This window comes from Xyrauchen texanus, chromosome 2 (genome assembly GCF_025860055.1).
Source record: "Xyrauchen texanus isolate HMW12.3.18 chromosome 2, RBS_HiC_50CHRs, whole genome shotgun sequence".
In the NCBI taxonomy this organism is placed as follows: domain Eukaryota; kingdom Metazoa; phylum Chordata; class Actinopteri; order Cypriniformes; family Catostomidae; genus Xyrauchen; species Xyrauchen texanus.
The window spans coordinates 17,121,813-17,144,807 of NC_068277.1; the positions used below are offsets into that span (position 1 = coordinate 17,121,813).

General features: G+C 36.4%; 1 protein-coding gene across 1 annotated transcript; it reads right to left on the reverse strand.

Moving 5' to 3' along the window:
• Window positions 1-322: 322 nt before the first annotated feature.
• Window positions 323-2,487, reverse strand: nitr8 (novel immune-type receptor 8). The gene is made up of 5 exons (XM_052139413.1): window positions 2,448-2,487; window positions 1,912-2,262; window positions 1,372-1,734; window positions 882-969; window positions 323-440 (listed from the first exon to the last, which is right to left on the reverse strand). Exons 1-5 carry the CDS (start codon window positions 2,476-2,478, stop codon window positions 323-325), a joined length of 951 nt encoding a protein of 316 aa, XP_051995373.1. The 5' UTR covers window positions 2,479-2,487.
• Window positions 2,488-22,995: the final 20,508 nt, after the last annotated feature.

A 22,995-nucleotide genomic window follows, 5' to 3' on the forward strand; every position in this document is an offset into this window, starting at 1 on the left:
GTTGTTCACTCTGTACATTTAACACATTCATTTAAATTGCATTAGGTCTGTTGTATATGAGTCTTGTCTCAGATTGAGCCTCTTCTGGTGTCAGTCTTGACTCGGTCCTCTCTGGTCTTGGTCTTGACCTGGATTTAACCCTTTCTGGTCTCGGCTTGAACTCTTTCTCGGATGAGCTGGTCTCGACTACAACACTGGTTCGACTTTTTGCAATTTGAAATGTCAAAATGTTCCACCATAATTGCAGAATATTTGTCTTCTGCACATTTGGAATGCTCAAAGACAGACAACACTATAAGCCTTCAAGTATACCGTCATTATTTTAGTAGGATTTGGTCTTCGAATACACCTCATTGTGTTTGGAAATGCTTTGTTGTTCAGAACCTTTAGAGGGCCGAGGTTTATTGGTGAAACTCACAGATGTGTAAGTCAAGGCTTCTGTTTCTCTAACCTGCTAAAGAAAGATTTTATTTAAGCATGTTCAACTGTTCATAAGCACTTAAGTAAAATTAACTCTGTAAATTATTAAAGAAAAATGCATTTATGGAATCACATTGGACTTTTTAAGAACTGGACATGAAAGAGCCAAATGTTAATATGTTACTCTCTTTGTTGCTGTTGTTTTACGAGACTAATATTAATTATTTCATAATACATTTATAGTCAATTTAATACCATCAAAATAACACTAATCTATATAGTAAAAAAAAATGTTTTACGAAGATTTACCTGAGTACCTTCAGATGTTTCTTGATAATATCTGTTGACACAAACTGCCACAAAAATATTTGCACAGATGTTTGTAGGAGATATGAATCTGATTCAAAATGTTTTGAGAACAATTAAATATGATACCTGATGAGCTGTTTTGGTGCTTAAATTGCAAAGCCACAAGTGAGATCATTATTATCAAAGAGATGATGTTTGACGTGACCAGTGTAATCAACAACGCTGTTGTGAGGTTGCTATCTGCAACAAAAAATATGTCTAATTATTATTATTTTTAAATATTAATATTATTATTGCCAGACTTAATGATGTAGACAGATGTGATATTTTATAAACAAAAAGCAAGGTTCACCATTATTTTACTATCACACATTTAAGTAATACCTTAAGAGAGATATTTCATTTTAGATGTCCATTTTCGATGTTATCTAAGGCTGAAACATTTCAATGATTACATACTTAATTTTGCCTAATCAATAAACCATTTTAATTTACCTAAAAGCACACAAGTAAACAAATGTTTATTACAGACCTTGTGAAATGTATTATAATTTATGAAATACCTTGTAATTCACATTTATATTGTAATTCTTAGTAACTTTAATAAGCTAGTAATTCATTTATAGGGTCTAAAAGGGTTACCGTGTTGCGGTTTGAATTCCAGAGTAGTCCCATTTCCAAACATTATCTTGTTACATGTGGATACGGCACAGTAGTAAGTGCCAGCATCAGCTATGTGGAGGTTCCTTTTTGTGAGGCTGTATATACAACTCTGTGTAGTCGGACCATCGCCAGAGCTTTCTTCACAGTGCTCTTCCATATCTCCATCAGTGTAAATGATACTGGAATTATATTCTTCTGAGCCCTTTCTGATCCAATATGCATTGTGTCCTCTTGAACAATCCTCATGTACTTTGTTGACTCTGCACATGAGGGTAACATTGTCTCCAAGATTAACTTCATCTACAATTTGCTCTTGAAGAACTGTTGTACTGGTGTGCTCTTCTTAGAAGCAAAACCACAAAATATTTAACAGGAGAAGCAGTTGTATTGCTTGTATTATATTGCACATTTATAGTTTCCTCACTATGACCAATCCTCATTATTTACATGGAATTCCCCAGTAGATATTACACTAGCAAAATATGTATAAGGTATTTTATAATAAAAGGTAAAACCCACCTTGAAGCATCAAAAATGTTCCAGGCCCAAATTTCAGCTCACCAAAAGTTATCACTCCACAAAAATATGTTGCTATGTCCTCATTCTTTGTCAGGAAAATGTTTAAATGAAAAATACCTTTGCATACTTTTACAGTAAAACGACCATCATTGTATCCATCAAAAAATTTAGCTATATTAAGGTAATTGTAACATCTTGAAATAGGTTGAAGTGTCGTCTCGAACACCTGCTTATACCACACCATAATATTAAAGTCAGTTTTTGGTAAGTAGCACTCAATAGTGACGTTATCTCCAAGTGTAGTAGTTTGTAAACTTGTTGGTTGCCTGATGTTTTGTGCCCCGATGCAACCTGAATTCAAGATGCAGCAATCTTAAAATTCTAATTGTTTTGATTAAAGCATTTGTAATGAATAAATATTAATGTAAAAGTAGAATATGATTAATAGTTTATTATTATAATGCAATTACAATTATTCTTAATTTGTAATAAGTAATAATACATTTATAGTGAATGTATCAATCAATTATACTTACAAACAAAGGTGAGGAAGAAAACTTTGCTCATGTTGCTTTGGTTTGCAAACAAATAATAAGGCATGATAGGCTGCCTACAGTAATCTAAGTAGACAATATCAAATGGAAACTGATCCTGGACCTGATTGGTGGCTCTCAGATATCCTCATATGACAAAGTCAAATTGTATTGGCTGTCCTGACTATAGACCTTGGGTTTATGGTGCCATTCTTAAGTTTTAGCTAAGATAAGGTAACAATTGTTATTTGGAGTAATTTTATAATTATTTTGTTTAATGACTTACCATTACTGAAAACATACAAACACACAAATTCAAAAATCTGTAGGAACTACAGATTTGCCATTTTCAGTAACAAAACAACAACAACAAATTATTGAATAGGTACTGTAAGGCTCCATTTCGATGAACATTTAAGCTTAATTGTACATGTACAATTACTTGAATTAAGTCAACTCAAGTCAAGTCAATTTTATTTGTATAGCGCCTTTCACAACACACATCGTTTCAAAGCAGCTTTACAGAATATTAGCATTAACAGACGATAAGAACTGTAATGTCTATAAAGTCGATTAATCATCATTGTGTAATTTAGATAAAATACGAATTTTAATAGTGTTTATAAATAATTAAATGATAATTGTATTAATAACCCCAGTGAGCAAGCTGTAGGCGACTGTGGCAAGGAACACAAAACTCCATAAATGTAGATTAATGGAGAAAAATAACCTTGGGAGAAACCAGACTCACTGTGGGGGCCAGTTCCCCTCTGGCTAACATTATGAATGTAATGTAAATATTAACTATGTATAGGTAAAATCATGGTTTAAAATTATTAAACTAAGTGATAAGGGTCATTGATTAAACATAGATTGTGTTTGAACTGTAAGATTAATGACCAAAGTCTTTGAAATCCATCTTGATTAATTGCAGAAGTTATTATAGATTGCATAGATGCAATTGTCCTTGTTAATTGGCCTTGTGAATTACTCCTTACCCCCATGTCCGTTGTCGTATGTTATGTTTGTAACTGGGCTTTTTTCTTTTCTGAAGATCTTAAGATAAATTCCAATGACCTTGTAAAAGAAGATGGTGTGTTTGAAACCTTACCAGCTTTATGCGAGTTGTTTTGTAAACATGTGTACGTGTAGGGTGCCCTATGAGGATGAGCCCACACAGGCTTACAGAATAATTATTATATTGCATGAGGACTTTGTTTTGTTGTATGAAGTGCATAATCAGTAAGGAGTGATTTCAAAAATGACACTTCAACTAATAAACTTCCATATTATGGAAGAATACATATGGACAGCCACCTCTAAATTGTATTTAAATTTTCATTAGCATGACTGCCTGGGACATCTGTGAGAGAGTATGCAAATACAATATATATATATATATATATATATATATATATATATATATATATATATATATATATATATATATATATATATATATATATATATATTATTATTTAAATTATAATATTATAAAAGTAAGGGCAAGTGTGAGCACCAGAGTATAGCTGCAGGCAGAGCTTCAAAAAGGGGTGGGAGCTACAGACAGCCAGCAAAGATATAGAGAGGGTTGAGGAGTAACGGAATATATGTAACGGGATTACGTATTTAAAATACAAAATATAAGTAACTGTATTCCTCTACAGTTACAATTTAAATAATTGGAAATCAGAATACAGTTATATTCAAAAAGTATTTTAATTACTGAAGAGATTACTTTGCATTTTATTGTCATTTGTTTCATTTAATATTTAGTCTTTTCAGATAGAAAACATTCATAGGGCCTACATATAAATGATGCGATCCAAAGTGCATTTTTACAGCGGTGAAACACTTTCTTATGATGTGTTACATTCATACGAGCAGACAGAGAAGTAAGTTTGTTGCAAGTTTGGAGCAGAAGAAATATAAATAAACCTTGTGTAAATTGTCAGCTTTATGCTATGCTTAGGTATGCCAGCATACCTAAAAACATTTATGCAGAGCTACGTTCCCACCAGAAGCCTGCGGTCGGCTAAGGAACGTCGCCTTGTCGTACCAAAACAAAGAGGCACCAAAACACTTTCCCGGACTTTCAGTTTCATCATACCACGGTGGTGGAATGACCTTCCCAACTCAATCCGGGAAGCTAACTCACTCTCTATCTTCAAAAAACGGCTAAAAACACATTTTTTCCAAAAGCACTTAACCGGTCACTAAAAAAAAAAAAAAAAATTTACATTTCTTGTTGCACTTAAATCTGTTTGGTGTACTATTCTGATGATAGTGAAACTTTGTAATATGGCACTTTTTGTACCACTGTCTCCCTAAGATGATTCGCTGATGTTTTTCCTCTTTTGTAAGTCGCTTTGGATAAAAGCGTCTGCCAAATGAATAAATGTAAATGTAAATCTATGCTAGAATGCCATTTCTAGCCATTTCACATGCACATGTTACCATGTACAAAAATTCATGGATCATAATTTATTTTTTGATATTAGAGCAAAAATCTTATTCTAGATAATAATTTTTGTATTGTTTTCCTGTAAATATATCTAAAAATCATTAAAACAAAATCTATTTGATTGATCTTAATCCCAAGCCCGCTCACGCTGAATTTCTGAGCAATACCGCCCGTTCCCGCAACGTGTCTATCCACTCCCGCCCACACCCGCACACACTCTGTCCCAGCTTGTAGAGATAGTGAAGATTTTACAAAAATGTTAAGGCTATGCTCAGTGATGGATTAAGTGCCCAGGGTTTTAGGTTGTGCGATCAAGTTTGGCAATCCCCCTGCTCGAGAACACATCAACAATGAAAACGACATTTGGCCATTCAAATGAACCCCCCCTTTTGGAGGGAGGCCCTTGGAGATAATTGGCCCAGAGGCCTTTGCAAGTCATAATCCAATGCTAAACGTTCAGAATAACAGATATACAACATTGCATTCAATAAATAAGATAAACGTGTTCATGTCAAGCTAAAGTAAAGCACCACATGTGACAAATAACTTAGGCTATTTTTTATTAGCCTAATAAATCTCTCTCAGTTGTTACATGTTAATCTGCAGCTGAGTTTACAAAAACATTATATTCAAAATATGCGCAGGAAGTGGGACCTGGGAGTCGCGTCAACCCAGAGGTGCCAGATTTGTTTAATACTTTTACACATTTGTTGCAACTTACAAAGTCCAATTCTTTTACATTTTTGTAAGTAACAACTGAGAAATTTGCCTTGCTTTGGTTTTGTATAGTAAAAACCCGATTTAATCTTCTTGTTACTCCAACCTTCTTGTTAGCGCTAGCTAAATCCCGGGACCCTCAGTATAGTTTTTGACTGCATACCCCCACCCGCAGCAAAGTCAAAACCGCGGGAACCCAATCCCAATGCACCCAAACTTAAACCCCAACCCAACTGTCTTTGGAGTACAGTTTTTTTTATTAGAAATGGAACTTCCCAATCACAATGATCACTTATTATAAGATCATGATTACTTCCTGGTTTCAGTGTGGGACAAGAACCCAGATCTCCCATTCTGCTGACGCAACACTTCCAGTCGCGTCACATGAGAAGGTAAACATGTTTGAACTGATGCAAAAATATCCGATGGGAGAAAGCTTGTCAGTAACTTGGTATGATGAGGCCAAAGCCAGGGTATTGGAATATTTCAAAGCAACATGCCAACTTTCTGTTTGATCATGTCCTTTCCACATAGGTAAGACAACACATTGATAATCAGATTTTTATCTGTCAAATAAGATAAAATAAGTACAATCAATAATGGACACATGCCAGATACATGACACTATGTTTTGTTGTGCTCCCACATGTAATATTGAAGAGATTCAAAGCGTATTAGTATGAGGCACATGTAAATTCACCTGGTACATTGTATAGGGTAGACCATAAGCATTCTTGCATGTCTCAATGCACTTCAGTGGGCCTTAAAATATGATTTTCTTCTTTGATTGTAATGAAGAACAAAAGTGAACTTATGTAAGAGTAATATTAACAGGGGAGGATCTAGACATTTTTTCAAAGGGGTATGCAGACTATGCGAGGTGGCTACACCAAAGCAAGCACCCATGTAGTTCTTATGGATGAAGGTACTTTGCAACTAATCATTAAATGGAATCACTATCAAATTATAAATATCCAAGAATTTGCAATACAACTACATTTAAACAGGAACCACATGTTTTTTGTTGTTGTTGTTGTATATGTATCTTGTATCGTTTATCATATTATGAAATGTATTTCTGAAATGTACTTATTGTAAAGCCACCTTGAGTTTCGGGAAAAGGCGCTAAATAAAACTTCTTCATACATAGCAACCATTTAACTAAAGATTTGCCAACATACAAAAAAAGAAATCTCCAGAGTACCAAGACATTGTCCATTAAACACATTAACAAATTCTAAATGTTCCTTAGCTTGACATAAAACTGGCAATCTGGAATAAACTTGACCATCGTTGTAAAGGCGGAGCTTAGAGCGCCTGTCAATCAACGGCATTATACAGAGCAAGGCAGACGAAATACATGCCCGTGATATGTGCTTAGATAACTTGTTGTGGGTGCTAAAGTGTGCGTCCATGTGTGGCTGTGAGTAATTATTTCCCTGATATGTTCTGTTTAATCCACAGATCCTTTCATGACTGTTAATGTGATGTTTATCCGCTGATATTGAGTGTATTGGGATCTGGTGATACCCGTTATTTTAGTGTCATCTGGCGGTGTTTCACATGTTCAATGATATCTGACTCCTGAGGCAATAATATTGCAGATTATGTCGTTATACATGTCGTTATGACGGTGTTGATGATGACTAGAATTAATCTGTTATGTTAATATGAATGAGGTGTAATTCACCTAAGTGATGTTCATTGCCGATCAGCGGTTTACTTTCGTTTTAGGTTTCTATGTGTTTACATATTAACGCCATATCAGCATGTTGTGGTGAGCATTATTGCATTACAAGCTGATATTCCTATGTTATGTTATGTATATTGCTATTGATGATTACATAATCTCCTGTTATTTGTTAGAGGTATAACAGTACAGAGATGGTATGTTAATCTATTTCTTTCTTTCTGTTTCTGTTGTAGAACTACATACACATAGACACGTACACACAAGTATAAACCTGTTCAACTCTCATATACTCTTATATCAACCTGAGTACCTGAATATGCAACCTGTCATGTGCCTGTGACTTGTGGCTTCTTCAATGTTAATAAACCCCTTTTGAATGGAACCTGGCTGTTTGGATCATATCCTGTGTTCTGACTGACACGCCAGGAGGCGAATGGATAATTTGGAACCTCCTTAGTATACCGCCTTTGTTCCTTCCCCAAACTATTGAACATTGTGGTCCTTCAAGCCGGATCCAGTCATTCCCCTGGATAAAGAGGATTCATAAGCCCTAATATGATGAACATTAATTATTTCATGCACAATAAAAGATTCTTTTAAATCACCTATTTTGATTCAAGCACTCAGATTGATATTTCACATAATATGGTATTTCCGCTCTACATCTGTAACTATCAGTCTTGGGATTTTGTTAGTCAGTTGATGAACACGTAGATCAGCAATTGATTCAAGAACATAACTGAATGGTCTAGTGGTTACTTTTTGCGTCTAGTTTTTAGAGGTTCTGGTTTCTAATTCACACTAATGTAATTTGTATTAAACCAAAGATTGCATCTGTATGTCAGTGGTTGGGTGTTACACTTTAAAAATAAAATGCAATAAAAGATACGGGTAGACGAGAGTAGCGGAAACACAGACACATTTGTTGACCATTCTGTTTTTGAAAAAACAGCAAACTCAATCGGGTTTTGACCAAGATGGCACAGCTCACGAACACCCGTCTCCCATCACACAACACATCCATGGAACACTCAATGTATATAGGAAGGAAACAAACTGCATGCTGGTGCTCCCCATTAGCAATCAACTCACCTGGTTACCCCACACCTGAGGGTGATTAAGAGAGAGGGAGATAAAGACAAAGCACATGATCTACATACACACAAATAATATGGTTGAGAAGGCCATCACAATGGGGGACATATTTTCCTTTTCTATTTCCCTGAAAAGAGCGTGAGCAGCAGAAAAAAACTGCTAACACTAAACGACACTGATAACAGCCACAACAAATATTTATCATAAAATTCGAAATAACACTTTCCAGCGCCGGACTGCAAATCAAAACATACACAGATCAAATGAAATAGAAACTTCTACTAAAGAAATGGAAATTTTTCATCTTGATTATACACATACCTGACGAAAGCCATTTCAGAAAGTGCCGAGGACATGTCTCAACTGACGGCAACATATTGAATAGTAATTCAGTGAAGACTTGAACATTTTTTGAAAATAATCTCTTACCTCTTTTATCTCCATGTATTTGTCCATATTGTAATATGTTGTTGTGGTTGAGGAATAAAGCTCAAAAAACCTAAACCCGCTAGTACTCAAACACCACACATGAGCTGCAGCAGCAAGTACACGATTAGCTGCTGCTGTAACCCATTATGGCATTGGCCACTTCTATAACCTATCACGCAATTGACCACCTATATACTTTCACGTGATTGGCGGTCATTGTAATCAATCACACGATCAGTCTGTGTAGTCATTTGTGTGTCCGGGCAGTTGAGTTGAGGCAGTTTGACATGAATAAACCCCTACACAATGTCAACATCTTCCATTTATATTTATATTATTTGTATACTGGGGTGCCAGGTGGGGTGGCAATGCCTTTTCTTGGGGTGGCATTTGCCACCATTTGCCACCCTGGTAGATCCGACTCTGGATATTCATGATGTGTAAGTTCCATTATGTTGCCATAGACACAACCAGATGCACTACATTGAATAGATCATTAAAAAGCAGTTGAGGCCCAGATTTGACACCAGTAGTCTAAAGTTCCAGTCAGGTCAATACAAATCAATGTGTCAAGTTCTTGTTTAGAAATCCCATTAAGACCATCAGATAAACTCTAATGAGTGATCATGTAACATTATTTTTGCACAAAACATTTGAAACAGGTTCAAATAATTGGAAATAAAAACAGTGTACAGTGTTAACACACTAAGTTATTCATGTGAAATGTGACTGTGCTAGTTTATAACTTATGCTTACTGTGTTCAGTAATCAAATTATTTTAAATGTTTAGTGTCCGTTTATTATGCTGTTTAACAGTGATGTAGACCTTTCAATGTATGGTTAAGACCACCATTTTCAAAGCACATAAAAACGATTGTCATACTTCTGAAAGTAACAGTTCAGTTTTCTGGTGTGGAAACTTTTAACCACAGACATGTGAGCTCTGCTGGGGGCATTCTGACTGTGTTTTTCTGTTTTCAATCTTACAGGTTCACAGCAAACTGAGCTCTCTGGCCTGGGCTCATAGTCCAAAACCACAAGTGCATGTAGCATCATGCTACAGTCTCTGCAAACATAATGCATCAGGCCAGTCACATTCTCACATTCAAGTGTATTAGCTATTCTGAAATTAAGATAGGGTTATTGACATGAATGGAATGGGAATATAATGGAAATAAAATGTGAAATTGCATAGATCAATAAAGCTGCAAAATTTTACTGCGCGATCTCTTTGATCCTTTATTTTCAGTATCTTCATAAAGTACTTCCCTTTTTCAGTTTGCCTTTAACTTTGTTTTCTGTTGGCATTATCCATATGAGCTTAGTCCTGAAAGATCTAATCTATGATCTGGAAAATTTTAAATCAATGTCAATTTAATGTCTAACTAACAGTTGTGTTAATAACAATTATCTCTGTTTTTTTTTTTTTTCGATCACATTCTTATTTCCATAATCATTCTTGTGGCAGGCAGAAGTTGAGAAGACGCAGTGGCAATTGGCAATGGAAAGATATGTGTCTTGTGAGAATTCTGTGTGGGTTTTGTTGCTGTGAGAGAGTCTTTGTTGGTGGTAAACGGCTACACTTTAAAACATCTAATCATCCAAATTCAAACAACACATATCTATGTTAACTTTTTAAAGCACGGTCTAACCTTTCCGGTCTAATCTAATTCTTACGTACTGTATAAATCAATTTAATAGTAAATACATGAATACTATCAGTGGCAGCTAAGCAGCAATTGTATTTTATAATACTTTTATAGAGCCAACAACAGGTTTTGCTAATGTGAACCATTTGTAAAGCTTAAAGATGTTTGTTGGGCTGCTGAAGTGTACCTTGGCAGGTCTCTTTCTATACTAAACAGCTACTTCCTTTTAGTGACACTGAGGGAAATAGTTGATTGTCTCCGCCTTCTGTATCTCTCTCACATTTTTCTCTAAAAATAAGCACTTTCTTGGAACACAGGCTTATTGATTGCGGTAGTGTTGACTAATGCAATGCTAATGTAAACTAATAAGATCACCTGTCTTAAATGCAATGCAAGAAAGAAACTTTATAAATACTTATACTAAATTAACCAGAGACAGTATTTAGTTTTTGATTTCGTTTTTAGTTGCAGAACATTTATTTTATCTAAGGGGAAGTTCTTGTTTTTTTAGAACTTGTCTAATTTCAAAATGGTTGATCAAGATTACAATCAAAGAACATATTTCAAATCAGCAGTAAAATTGGACAAAACTGCTAGTATAATTTGTTCTTCTTTAACTGGGTTCACGCTAAAAAAAAAAGAAGCTTTTTCAGACTGGTCCAGCTTATGCGCATGCACATTCTCGAGTTAACTGAAAGGTGGCATCTGTATCTAAAAGGTGATTGGCTCTTTTACCTGTAAGGCATGACTTTCTTTTCTGTACATGCCATATTGGGCATTCCAATTTCTCCCATTCATTTGAATAAAAGTGGTCTGTCTCAGCTAAACAGCCTCTGATTGTATTCAAAGCATTGTTCAAATATTGAGATTGAGATTCTATTGAACACTCTAATTTCATTTGAATTGTTCTTTCAGGCCTGCTACAAAATGGCCAATGTAAGCAGCAACACATTCAAGTTCACTTAATGGATCTATCTATGTGTGACTTGTAATAGCTAAAATGAATAACTTTATTGTAAGTATCAGTAACCTATGGGGATTTTGCCAAGTTAAGTTATGAGAAAAATAGAAATTATTGTTCAAAAACCACCTAAAGCATGCTTTATAAAAAAAGCATTGCACTCAGAAAAGAAAGATTGTGACGGCAATACTGGCACAGATTTTAATTGAGAAAGAGACTGAAACTTAAAGCTGAAGTAGGCCTATGTCATTTATGTGCCACCAAACAGAATTGCAAAAATAAAAATTGTTTTCAAAACAGCTTTCTGAGTATATCCCCTTTTGCCATTGATTGAACAAACAGATTGTCCCGCCCCCAACTCACGCCACTGGTCGAGTCAATGTTATTGTCTCTCTTGAGACAGAGCAATCAAAACAGAGGAATTTTCATAGCACCACAGAGACAAAGTGTGGACCGCGGTGTCAAAGAGGCTTACTAATAGTCGTCTCTGCATGTTAAGCTGGGATAGGAAGTATTTTAACAAAGAAAATTTTACATTATTCAGCTTTAAACAGGTTGTTGACTTTAAAGAAAAATCACAGAATTGTCCATTCTCAAGGAGAAATTAATTGAATTTTTGTTCAAGTAAAGTTAGGGTAGCATATTGCAAATCTGTCCATTCAAAAGTCTTCCAATTTCACATCTGAACCGCTGAACAATTTAATATGCAAGTTATAATATTTACCAAAAGAGGGCAGTGTTTGGCCATATTTGTCAAATGTTGTCTGTCTAGAAATCCATGAGTATGTGGACACCTTTGAAAATAAATTTGATGCTTAATTCTTGAAGACATTGTTATGGAAGTCAGCATCTTTGATATTTACATTAGTCACTGTCGCTCTCCTTTTCTGAATATCGCTGCCCCCTTCGGCATATCGCAGCGCCGTTTTGTGGCCAGTTCTGCATAACGCAGCGGCTCATTTCAGCTTATCGCGGCCCATTCCGCCATTTCGCGGCCGGCCCTCCCGGTTCTCCCGATGGCCTTGATCGGCCCCAATGTGCGTCGGCCCACCGGAAAAATGCCAGGTATGCCAGATTACCTATCCAGCCCTGCCAGACATTGTTTGAGACGCTACTGTAAGCTATTGAATAAGAAGGACATTTTGTCAGCCACAACAGTTATTAATCATTGTTGTCTATCCCAAACATATTTGACTGTCTGTGAATGTTGCCATGGTCACACACAATTTGCAGCATGTTTTCATTGAATGTTTTCTTTATTTCAGTAGATTTGCATTGGGCAAGGGCACGATTTTTGTAAACATTTGCAATGCAAATACTTTCAGCTTTTTATTGGTGATGTGACCAGTGAGCTCACATGAATGCTGCATTGTGAGAAAGGTCATCTGTAAAGAAATGAAGTCTACGATGATTCTAATCAGTTTCTTTTGCCTGTTTGGACTGATCTTTAGCTATAGAAAACACTTTTATGTGAAACAAGAAATGACCTGGACAGATGCACAGACGTACTGCATAGAGAACTACAATGACCTGTCCACCATCAGTGGTGAAGAGGCAACACTGCTCTCTAATAATTCAGAAGTCACTAATGAATATTGGGTTGGACTTCACATAAATCCCCAAAAAACAAGCACATGGATATGGTCTGCAGGTGAGAAGGCAACAGTTATCAACTGGGACATTGGACAACCAAATGGTGTTAACAAAGATTGTGGCAGAGTAAAACCTTCAACTTCTAAACTCAGCAACACTTTGTGCTCTGTGCATCTCCCATTTTATTGTATGGAGGACTTTGAGCCAGTCCTAGTGCAGCAGAATAAGACATGGGAAGAGGCCCTGGATTACTGCAGGCAAAATTATGCTGATCTTGTCATTCTAAACTCTGAGACGATTATGGCAGATGTGATAAAAAACATCACGACAGCCCAGACAGCTCATGTGTGGACTGGTCTGCGCTTTCTGGCTGGTCATTGGTTCTGGGTCAGTGGAGATCAGCTTGAATTTAAAGCATGGTCTGTGGAGGGAGAGCTCCAGTGTCCTGCTAATAATCTTCGTTGTGGAGCTGTGGATAGAGAAGAGAAGGTTTGGAAACCCAAAGACTGTGAAGAGACACTTAACTTTTTCTGTCTTAAGAAGCCATAAAATATATTGTTTAAATATATTATAGATCACAATACATATCAAGCTCAATCTTCCATTTGATTCTGATTTTATTTTTATTTTTTTACATGATTGATTTAAAGACACATTCTCTAATAAATCTTTAATCAATACAAATGTAATGATTAACAATATTCATGTTTGGCTGTATGTATACAATATGTTGGCCTATATAATTTTTGTAATGATTTATTTATTTTTTGAAATGTCCAAGCAATTATTTTCTTATTGAATAATATATTTGTTAACTGAGAGCTGTATTGGGGGTTGCTGAGACACATTAATTAGTTTCCAACGCTTTTATGCGAAAAATGTTTTAGCGCATCAAAATAAAGCTGATGGAAATGCAAATTATCGCTAAAATTTCAGAAGTGTCGTCATAATATTTTTCCTTTTAAATATGGCGCATAAACTCTATGTCGATACTTTAAATGTCTTGAAAAACGTGTTTGGAAACAAACAAACAAGAAAATTGGCATTAACGTAAAAATGTAGTGTCACGTAACAGAATTTACCCCTGTCGTTAGCCTTTGTTAATAATGATGATGGTATTCATCCTTGAAAGCCAATTTATTGTACGTGATTAAGGATTGATCTTAACGGCAAACATGACACTTCCAGGAGTGCCAACACAAATATCTTGTATCATGCACATCGACACAGAGAACAGTGCACAGAGAACAATTTAATGGCCACTGTTTGTGATTAATTGAATCGTGATAGACATCCGTTTATTTATTAAAGTTAATTTGCCACCCCATTCAAAATAATAGACGGCAGTCACGGAATTAGCCCACAAAACAAAAACCATATAATTTCTGTGTACAAAGACGTTTTAAATTAAAAATAAATGCACAATTCTAGGAGAAAAGCTTCAGTGGGCTTTTTGGAACTCTAACATCTACCCCAATTCTATCAAATTGTTTAGTTTACTTTTGAAAAATACCGGCAAAATTCCCTGTATGAAATTAAATAAATTACCAAACGCAATTTGGTAAAAAAAATAAATAATAATAATTATTAAGCATTAAATTAAGCATTAAATAAAATAAAAAAAATACCAAACGAAAAAATATATATTCTTAGACCTATATATGCGTTTTCTTTACATTGAAATTAGCTTTACCCTGTCCTGTAGACGAATAAAGTCAGCTGAATTACATTCTTAGAATGTTCTACCCTTTTTTCAAGACTGTATACTATCTTAACTATTTGTCCAATGGACTGCATTTGCTGAGTTTCTTAAGAAAATTGCATTATGACACTAAAATTTATTTGAGATGACAATCAAGTTCAGTTGGTCATTAAAAGTTGCTGGACAAATATGCGGGACATAATGCAGTTGTGTTGTCGATGCTTTAGATTAGATGATTGTTCAAAATAGCCTATGGAATATAAGAAATGTATCATATAAACCCTTATATTACACTACTTTTTTCTTTAATAGCTGTGCACACAGCATAGCCTACACATTGATGGATGGTCCTTATACTAAGACCGAAAGTTTACCTCACTACTTGATGCATGTTACCAGCTTGAACAGGCCATGACGATTCGCTTTTGGGTCAGAACTGGTCGCCACCTGCGATAGGCGCAACATAAGGCCCAATATTACAGTCCTTTCAGAAGGGCAACTGTTCCCTTTTGATTGCAATTGCTCCTCTTCTGATTGCTTTTATTTGTGAAATTAAAATGACAGTAAACTGGCTAATTTCAATGAATTGTCTCAATATTCTCCCCATTTCAGCAAAACTTAAGAGGAAAAAAAGTAGGCTCATCTGGGAGGCGAATTAGCGATAATCACAAATTTCTGTATGGAAACGGCTTAAGTACTTCTTTTGCGATAAACCAAAACGTATGCGACAAAGTGTTTTTTTAGGCATGATGTCATCACCCACAACATTTTAGCGATAAAAGACCATTTGAATGAAAACAGGCATAAGACGGCAAATTTCGCAAAATTAGTTTTACGCATTTTCACTTTGTCGATAACAGAAAAGAGCAAAAAGTGGATTGTTGAGTTTATATTTAGAAAGTGTTTTTGTTTATGCATTTACTTTTTAGTGTAAATAAAGAAAGGATTTAAACATCCTGTCTTGAGATGATTTTGCCAGCATTTAATAGTGGTTAAATATCTGTTTAAAATGTTTCTTGAGAAAATGTAGCCTATGTTCTTTTGTATCTGCCTATTTACAGTAGTTTTTTAATCTTTAACTGGTGTACTCTGTGTGTTCTCTGTAAAAAAAAAAAAATGACTTAAAATAACACATCAGATTTGCATAAATCATACTCTGTGCAACTGATGAGAATAACTCTGTTACACTGTATGTTCTTTCAAATCAAATACATTTATTTAAAAGGTGCTTATTTAGTAATAAGTCTAACAATACAAACAATGTGTTTAAGAGAAAAACCCTCTTTGAGATAAAACAGAAATATGCACAAAAAATGCTAAGGTGTATTAAAGAATTAGTTAATAATTTACTCACCCTAATGCCATCCCAGATGTGTATGACTTTCTTTTTCTGCTGAACACAAACAAAGATTTTTAGAAGAATATCTCAGCTCCTTCTTCTTCCTAATGGGCATCTGTGGCAGCCCATAGAACCATATGTAAAAATGATGATATTTGGCACACTGATAGGAATGAGGATGAATAGACACTACACAAAATTTGGGGTCTCTAGGACAACGTTATAGCGCCACCACCATGTAAAAAAAATAACTTTTCTTTTGTGTGTATCTTTTAAACCATTTGTCCTAGAGACAACATCATTTTTTGTTTGATAACACTCCTCCTGATCAGGGGTGTCAAACTCGGTTCCTGGAGGGCCACAGTCCAGCAGAGTTTATTTTTTGTTTGATAACCCTCCTCTTGATCAGGGGTGTCAAACTCTGTTTCTAGAGGGCCACAGTCCAGCAGAGTTTAGCTCCAACCCTAATTAAACACACCTGAAGCAGTTAATCAAGGTCTTGAGGAGTGCTTGAAGATTACAAGGAGGCATTTTGGAACAGGGCTGGGACTAAACTCTGCAGGGCTGTGGCCCTCCAAGAACTGAGTTTGACACCCTGCTCTTGATGATTCCAAAGGATCCCTTACATTAAAACTCAGTGTCCGCCATCTTGAATTATGTTACTTGTAGATTTTCACTTCTGCTCCTTAAAACTGTGCCTGATTTATAATCATATTTATAACATAATCTCCAGACCGAGCTGTACAGAATGAATTACACAGAAGTTTGATATTTGACTATGTTGAAAAGTTATACAAACAAATAGTTAACAAGGTGACTAAACTTGAATTTAAGGCTGCACTAAACTTGGTATGTCTCATGAGGACCGTGATCTGAGTGCACCTGCAGAGTTTTGTGACAGTGCCACCTATCTAGAAATATTGCACAGAGGCACTGCTTCTGGATATTGCATGGCGTAGTCCACCAGAACCAACACAAAGTTATACCCATGTGCCGTCTGCTCTAATGGCCAATAGAAACAGGCCATTGGACAGTTCAGTATTTTTTCCTGGCCTAAGTGACCCGCCATCGGATTAAAATGAGCCTGCCTGAAATAACATTTCCCAGCGGCTCTTCAGTTCTAACAATTGGGTTGTATTTTCCTTTGTCTGAGCATCCTGAGTCAATCAATACAACCAATCCTTAATAATTGAAAAATACGGATATGCAAGTGCAATGTCTGGCTGGAGACATTGACCATCAATCACTTTCACTTGATCAAAGGCATACCTAAGTGTCTCGTCTTGTGTCTGCTCCACTGAGAAATCCCCTGCCAGGAATCATCTAAGGGCTGGGGAAGCTGGCACTTCCCTCTCCCTTACGCCATCCTGACGTGGAGCTGACGTATATGGCCCCGGCTCCGCCTCCCCACCCAGTACATCGCAAAAATATTAATTTAAGTATTCAAATCAAGTATTTTTTGGACGGAAGTGGTCCTGACTGAAATTGTTTCTCTTATGTTGCACTTCCATTTGACAACATGGATTACATTTACATAGCAAGATCAATCTTCCATTTCATTCTGCAAAAAACAGATTGAAAATAGACACTCTCATAATATTTTACCAAAACATCAGCCTTTGTCCCTCTTTTAAATGTCACTCTGGGCCTCGATTCCCAAAAGTATTGGCAGCCTAAGTAGATTGTAAAATCCAACTTATGATTCATCTTAGTTTTGCGGCCCATTTCCCAAAACATCATAACTGAAGAAGTACTTGAAAATTATCTTAGAATAACAAGTGCTCTGGAGTAATCATACAGTGCTAAGAACATTGTAAAGAAACAGATTTATGCAGATACCTGCAGGACATTTGCGAAATTACACCTAATACAATTTAAATACTTATATTAAATAAGCATAAAGTCTAGCTATAAGTATACATACGTTTTATTGTATTATTATTTTTAACCGACAAGGCTAATGATAATAATAATAATAATAATAACAATAATAAATGCAGAAAATGGTTAGTCAATATTGGAAGAACAAATAATTATATTTGTGGACTAGCTGGAAATGTAGTTGTTTCTGCCAATTTTGTGAAAAATCACTCAGAAGAATAGACTTTATTATCATACCATAAAGCCGAGTTGCCTGCAGTACAACCACAACAACAAATAAAGCATCTCTGGGTTTGGTTCACTTAAATACAGTCCTCTAACAAGGTGGGGCTATTCCTGTGCTTTAACCCTGGTCAGCTTATTTTGTGAACCATATTTTTTCTCAGCAGTCATGAGAGCACATATATGAGGCTATTCCTGTTCCTGCATATACCTTCAAATAATCACACATATGTTGAGCACACATTCCATCACGTCCACAGGCCTTTACACACACACACAGTAAACTGCATGTTTGCAGTCAGACATCACTGTGGTACAAATCAACAATGTTTAGATTGATTACACCTGATTAATGTATACTTAACTTGATAAAAATATACTACATATCCCTCCTCTGTGACTTTTAGAGTCAAACATTAACATATTTAAGCATGTGCGTGCTCCTGGTTCAGCCTTGTTTTTGGTAGTCACAGTTAGAGTGTATCAAACAAAATATTCATCCTAATTTTAAGAGTTCTTGCTTGTAGTGTAGATGTCTTCAACCCAGATACTTTGCGCATCGTAGAGGGTCACCCTTTGGGGAGAGGTTAGCCAGCACTTACACCCAGGGCGTGGTTCTTCATATCTTCTTATATATTCATTGAAGGAATCAATTTCTTCCTTTCTGTTCATCCAGGGTAGTTGCCATTGCATTGGGCCATTCACATCGATCAATGTCATCTGTTTCACTGTTGCTCGAATCAAAAATGATTTTACCAGTGGTAACACACAACAGAATATTATTCCTTCCACAATGTTGATATTCCAAACATTATATTAATTTTAGCTAATTGTGCACCCCATTTCTTTTAGCAATCAGGCCATGTTAATTTTTAGTAACCACCATTTTTTCTTTTTCCATTCATCATTATTATTAAAATGTTCACAAGTTCAATAAAAGCATAAACAAAAATTATTTTTCAATCTTAATTCTTCATCTTGCAAATAGTCCCAGGTTTGCTTAAAACCTCTTTAATAATTTAGGCACTTCTTTGTATGCAACGGTTCTCAAAGCTTTACCTCCAAAATCAATCTATAATTTATCTTCTACACAGGGTGTGATCCCCTGATAACACAGTGATAGAATGCTTGTTATTCATCGCTGTGATAAAATATTTGAATAAAGCGGTTATTAAGACACAGTCGGGTTGAGTGGAACTCACAACTTCTGCCAGGTTTCTTCTAGACTTCCCTTTTGATGCTTCTTTCCTAAAAGCATCCATCCACTTCCTTAAATCCAGTTCACCCTTCTTGGGCATGTTTCCAGGGTGGTGGAACCCTGTCTTAGGCAGCTCTCATTTTGCAATTGGAGAGTCTTTACCCGTCATTGGGTCGTCACCTCCTGCCACTGGAAAATTTTACCCATCATTGGGTCATAATTTTTGTCTCTGGTCTCGATACCACTCAGTCCTATTATCTAATCTTTAATAATTTGGTATTCGTAAACAGATATTTTCCCTTGTTTCAGGGCGCATCACCTTAGAACCGTCACAGCCAATGGAACCATCTACAACTGCTCAAACATGGAGACAGTTCATAATATGGTTACATTTACAAAGCATTATTCAAAGTTCAACAATCTATTGAAACTGTCTAAATTAAAAGTAAAATGTTACAATTGAACTAATTTACAGTTCACCAATTTCCATTCAATTTGTTATGCTTTCTCCTTTAGCAAAGGGCACAAAAGACCTTGTCTCTTGGTGAAGACTAACCATCAGAACAAATCAAAATACAGGGTAGCCTCTGTCAAGCTTCTAAGATGCTTAATTAAAAACATAACTTTAATTTAATAATAATTTCTAGCTAGTTTTAGAACCTACATTTAGTCTTCCAGATGTACATTCAACCAAATCTCTTATGTTTAGTATGAACGCCACTTCAAATTGCCCTCTGAATATAAACAAATCTTTAATCATGATGAGGAAAGCTGTTTGAACCTTTCCTTCATATCACTGTATCTAACATTATTGTCAAATCACATCATTTTCCATATAAAATGAAAATAAAATCAAAAGAAAATAAAACAATTTAGAGATATGCTTTTAGCTCACTTAAAAAACTTAAACTGAGAGTGAGAGGGAAAGAATTTTGAGGGAGAGATTCCACTCGTTCACACTGTTGTTACAGTTATTCCTTTTTTATTTTTTTTATTTTAGAAAATCACAATAACACATTTATGTAATTCTACAACAGTGAGAATAGTGATACATGTAATTTAATGAAATAATATATTCAAATATATTTCATTATATTATCTGCTTTCAACCTTTCCCATTTTAAACCATCTTCAAGAAAACTTCTACAATTCCTACTTCTCTTAACCCCCCGTGCAATAAAAATAATGCGCATTTGTATTCAGACCATTGAGAAATGTATTTTTTTGTTTTTTAAGTCAATAAACTTCCTTATGATTATTTTCTCCCTTTTCCTGTTCTTTCTCAGGAGAAGGAACTTTCATAATGTTTAATAAACCAACATAAATCACCTTTTTTAAACTAACAGAAAAAAAATTAAAGATTTTAAACAAAATAAAATAGTAAAGAGGAACAATGGAAGTTCAGACAAATCTCTTGTGTTTTGCAATAATTGATCAGTAAAATATATTAAATCCTTTGAATTTCTTACAAGTTTCATTTTTTATATCCTAATGTTATCCTTAACCTCGGATTGAAGAGGAACAATGCGGTTTTCGTCCTGGCCTTTCGTCTTTACTCTCGCAAAGATCCTGGAGGGGGCCTGGGAGTATGCCCGTCCGGTCTACATGTGTTTTGTGGATCTGGAGAAGGCATATGACCGGGTCCCCCAGGAGAGACTATGGGAGGTGCTGCGGGAGTACGGGGTGGGGGGGGGGGGTCCCTTCTTAGGGCGATCCAATCCCTGTACGTGCAAAGCGAGAGCTGTGTCCGGGTCCTCGGCACAAAGTCGAGTTCATTCCATGTGGGGGTTGGTCTCTGCCAAGGCTGCACTTTGTCACCAATCCTGTTTGTGATATTCATGGACAGGATATCGAGGCGTAGTCGGGGTGAGGAAGGTGTGCGGTTTGGTGGGCTGGGGATCTCATCGCTGCTTTTTGCAGATGATGTTGTCTTCATGTCATCATCGGTCCGTGACCTTCAGCTCTCACTGGATAAGCTTGGCAGTCGAGTGTGAAGCAGCTGGGATGAGGATTAGCACCTCTAAATCTGAGGCCATGGTTCTCATCAGGACACCGATGGAGTGCATACTCCAGGTAGGGAAGGAGGTATTGCCCCAAGTGAAGGAGTTCAAGTACCTCCGGGTCTTGTTCACGAGTGAGGGGACAATTAAGCGGGAGGTTGGCCGGAGAATCGGGGCAGCGGGGGCGGTATTGCACTCGCTCTATCGCACCATTGTCACGAAAAGAGAGCTGAGTCAAAAGGCAAAGCTCTCGATCTACCGGTCAATTTTTGTTCCTACCCTCACCTATGGTCATGAAGGCTGGGTCATGACCGAAAGAACTAGGTCACGAGTACAAGCGGCCGAAATGGGCTTCCTCAGAAGGATGGCGGGCTTCTCCCTTAGAGATAGGGTGAGGAGCTCAGTCATCCGCGAGGAGCTCGGAGTAGAGCCGCTGCTCCTTTGCGTCGAAAGGAGTCAGTTGAGGTGGTTTGGGCATCTGGTAAGGATGCCCCCTGGCCGCCTCCCTAGGGAGGTGTTTCAGGCACGTCCAGCTGGGAGGAGGCCTCGGGGAAGACCCAGGATTAGGTGGAGAGATTACATCTCCACACTGGCCTGGGAACGCCTCGGGGTCCCCCAGTCAGAGCTGGTTAATGTGGCTCGGGATAGGGAAGTTTGGGGCCCCCTGCTGGAGCAGCTGCCCCCGCGACCCGACTTCGGATAAGCGGTTGAAGATGGATGGATGTTATCCTCATTTAACCATATGATTTTTCAGTTATTATCCTCTTATACTTATCAGCATTTCATGATAAATTATTCAGTTAAATAGCAGAGACAGATGTCACTGTGCAGAAACTGTTTACCTCTGAAATTGTGTTTTCATGGATGTAACTCAAAATAGAAATAGCTTACTAGAAATAGACACTTAAATAACTCCTTGCAGCACTGATTAATCTTTTTCTTTAAAGTGAGGGTAGTATTTAGAAAATTTAGGAGAGTAACCAATCCAATATGTAACTCTTACTATGCCATTAAGTTTTAATATTTAACCTTCACATCAACAAATGAGCAATTAGTTGCTGGATTTAAATTTAGACCCTCAGAACGATTTAGACATGGGTATTGAACCCATGGATGGCAGTTGGAGAATCAAACATCCAATTAGACATATATGACTGAAATCAACGTATCAAGAGAAATTTTAATCCACAATTGAAATGTCAATTCAGTAATGATTACCAGCATTCATGATATTAGGAGGGCCAATCATATAACAGCCCAAATACTGTATTTCTCAGTCTTTTTTCTTTTCTCAGGAATTTCTCGTGCAATATAAGTATCTTCAATAAATCATCTGGCCCAGCAATCTGCAATGGTGAGAGACTGGTTCCAGAATTATTTATTGAAATGACTTGCACAATGCTGACAACAGAAAGAGTAAAACATAGTAAGCATCACTGACACACAGAATAGACACATGAACATGAAGTTATTTATGATATTCAATTGAATCTTAATGTTTCTCCATGGGTTTTCACCTAGTACCAATTACCAGTTTTTCCTTAGCATTATCAATATTTTTACAATCAAATACACCATATATTGTGACTTATTTAAATTGTATCTGGC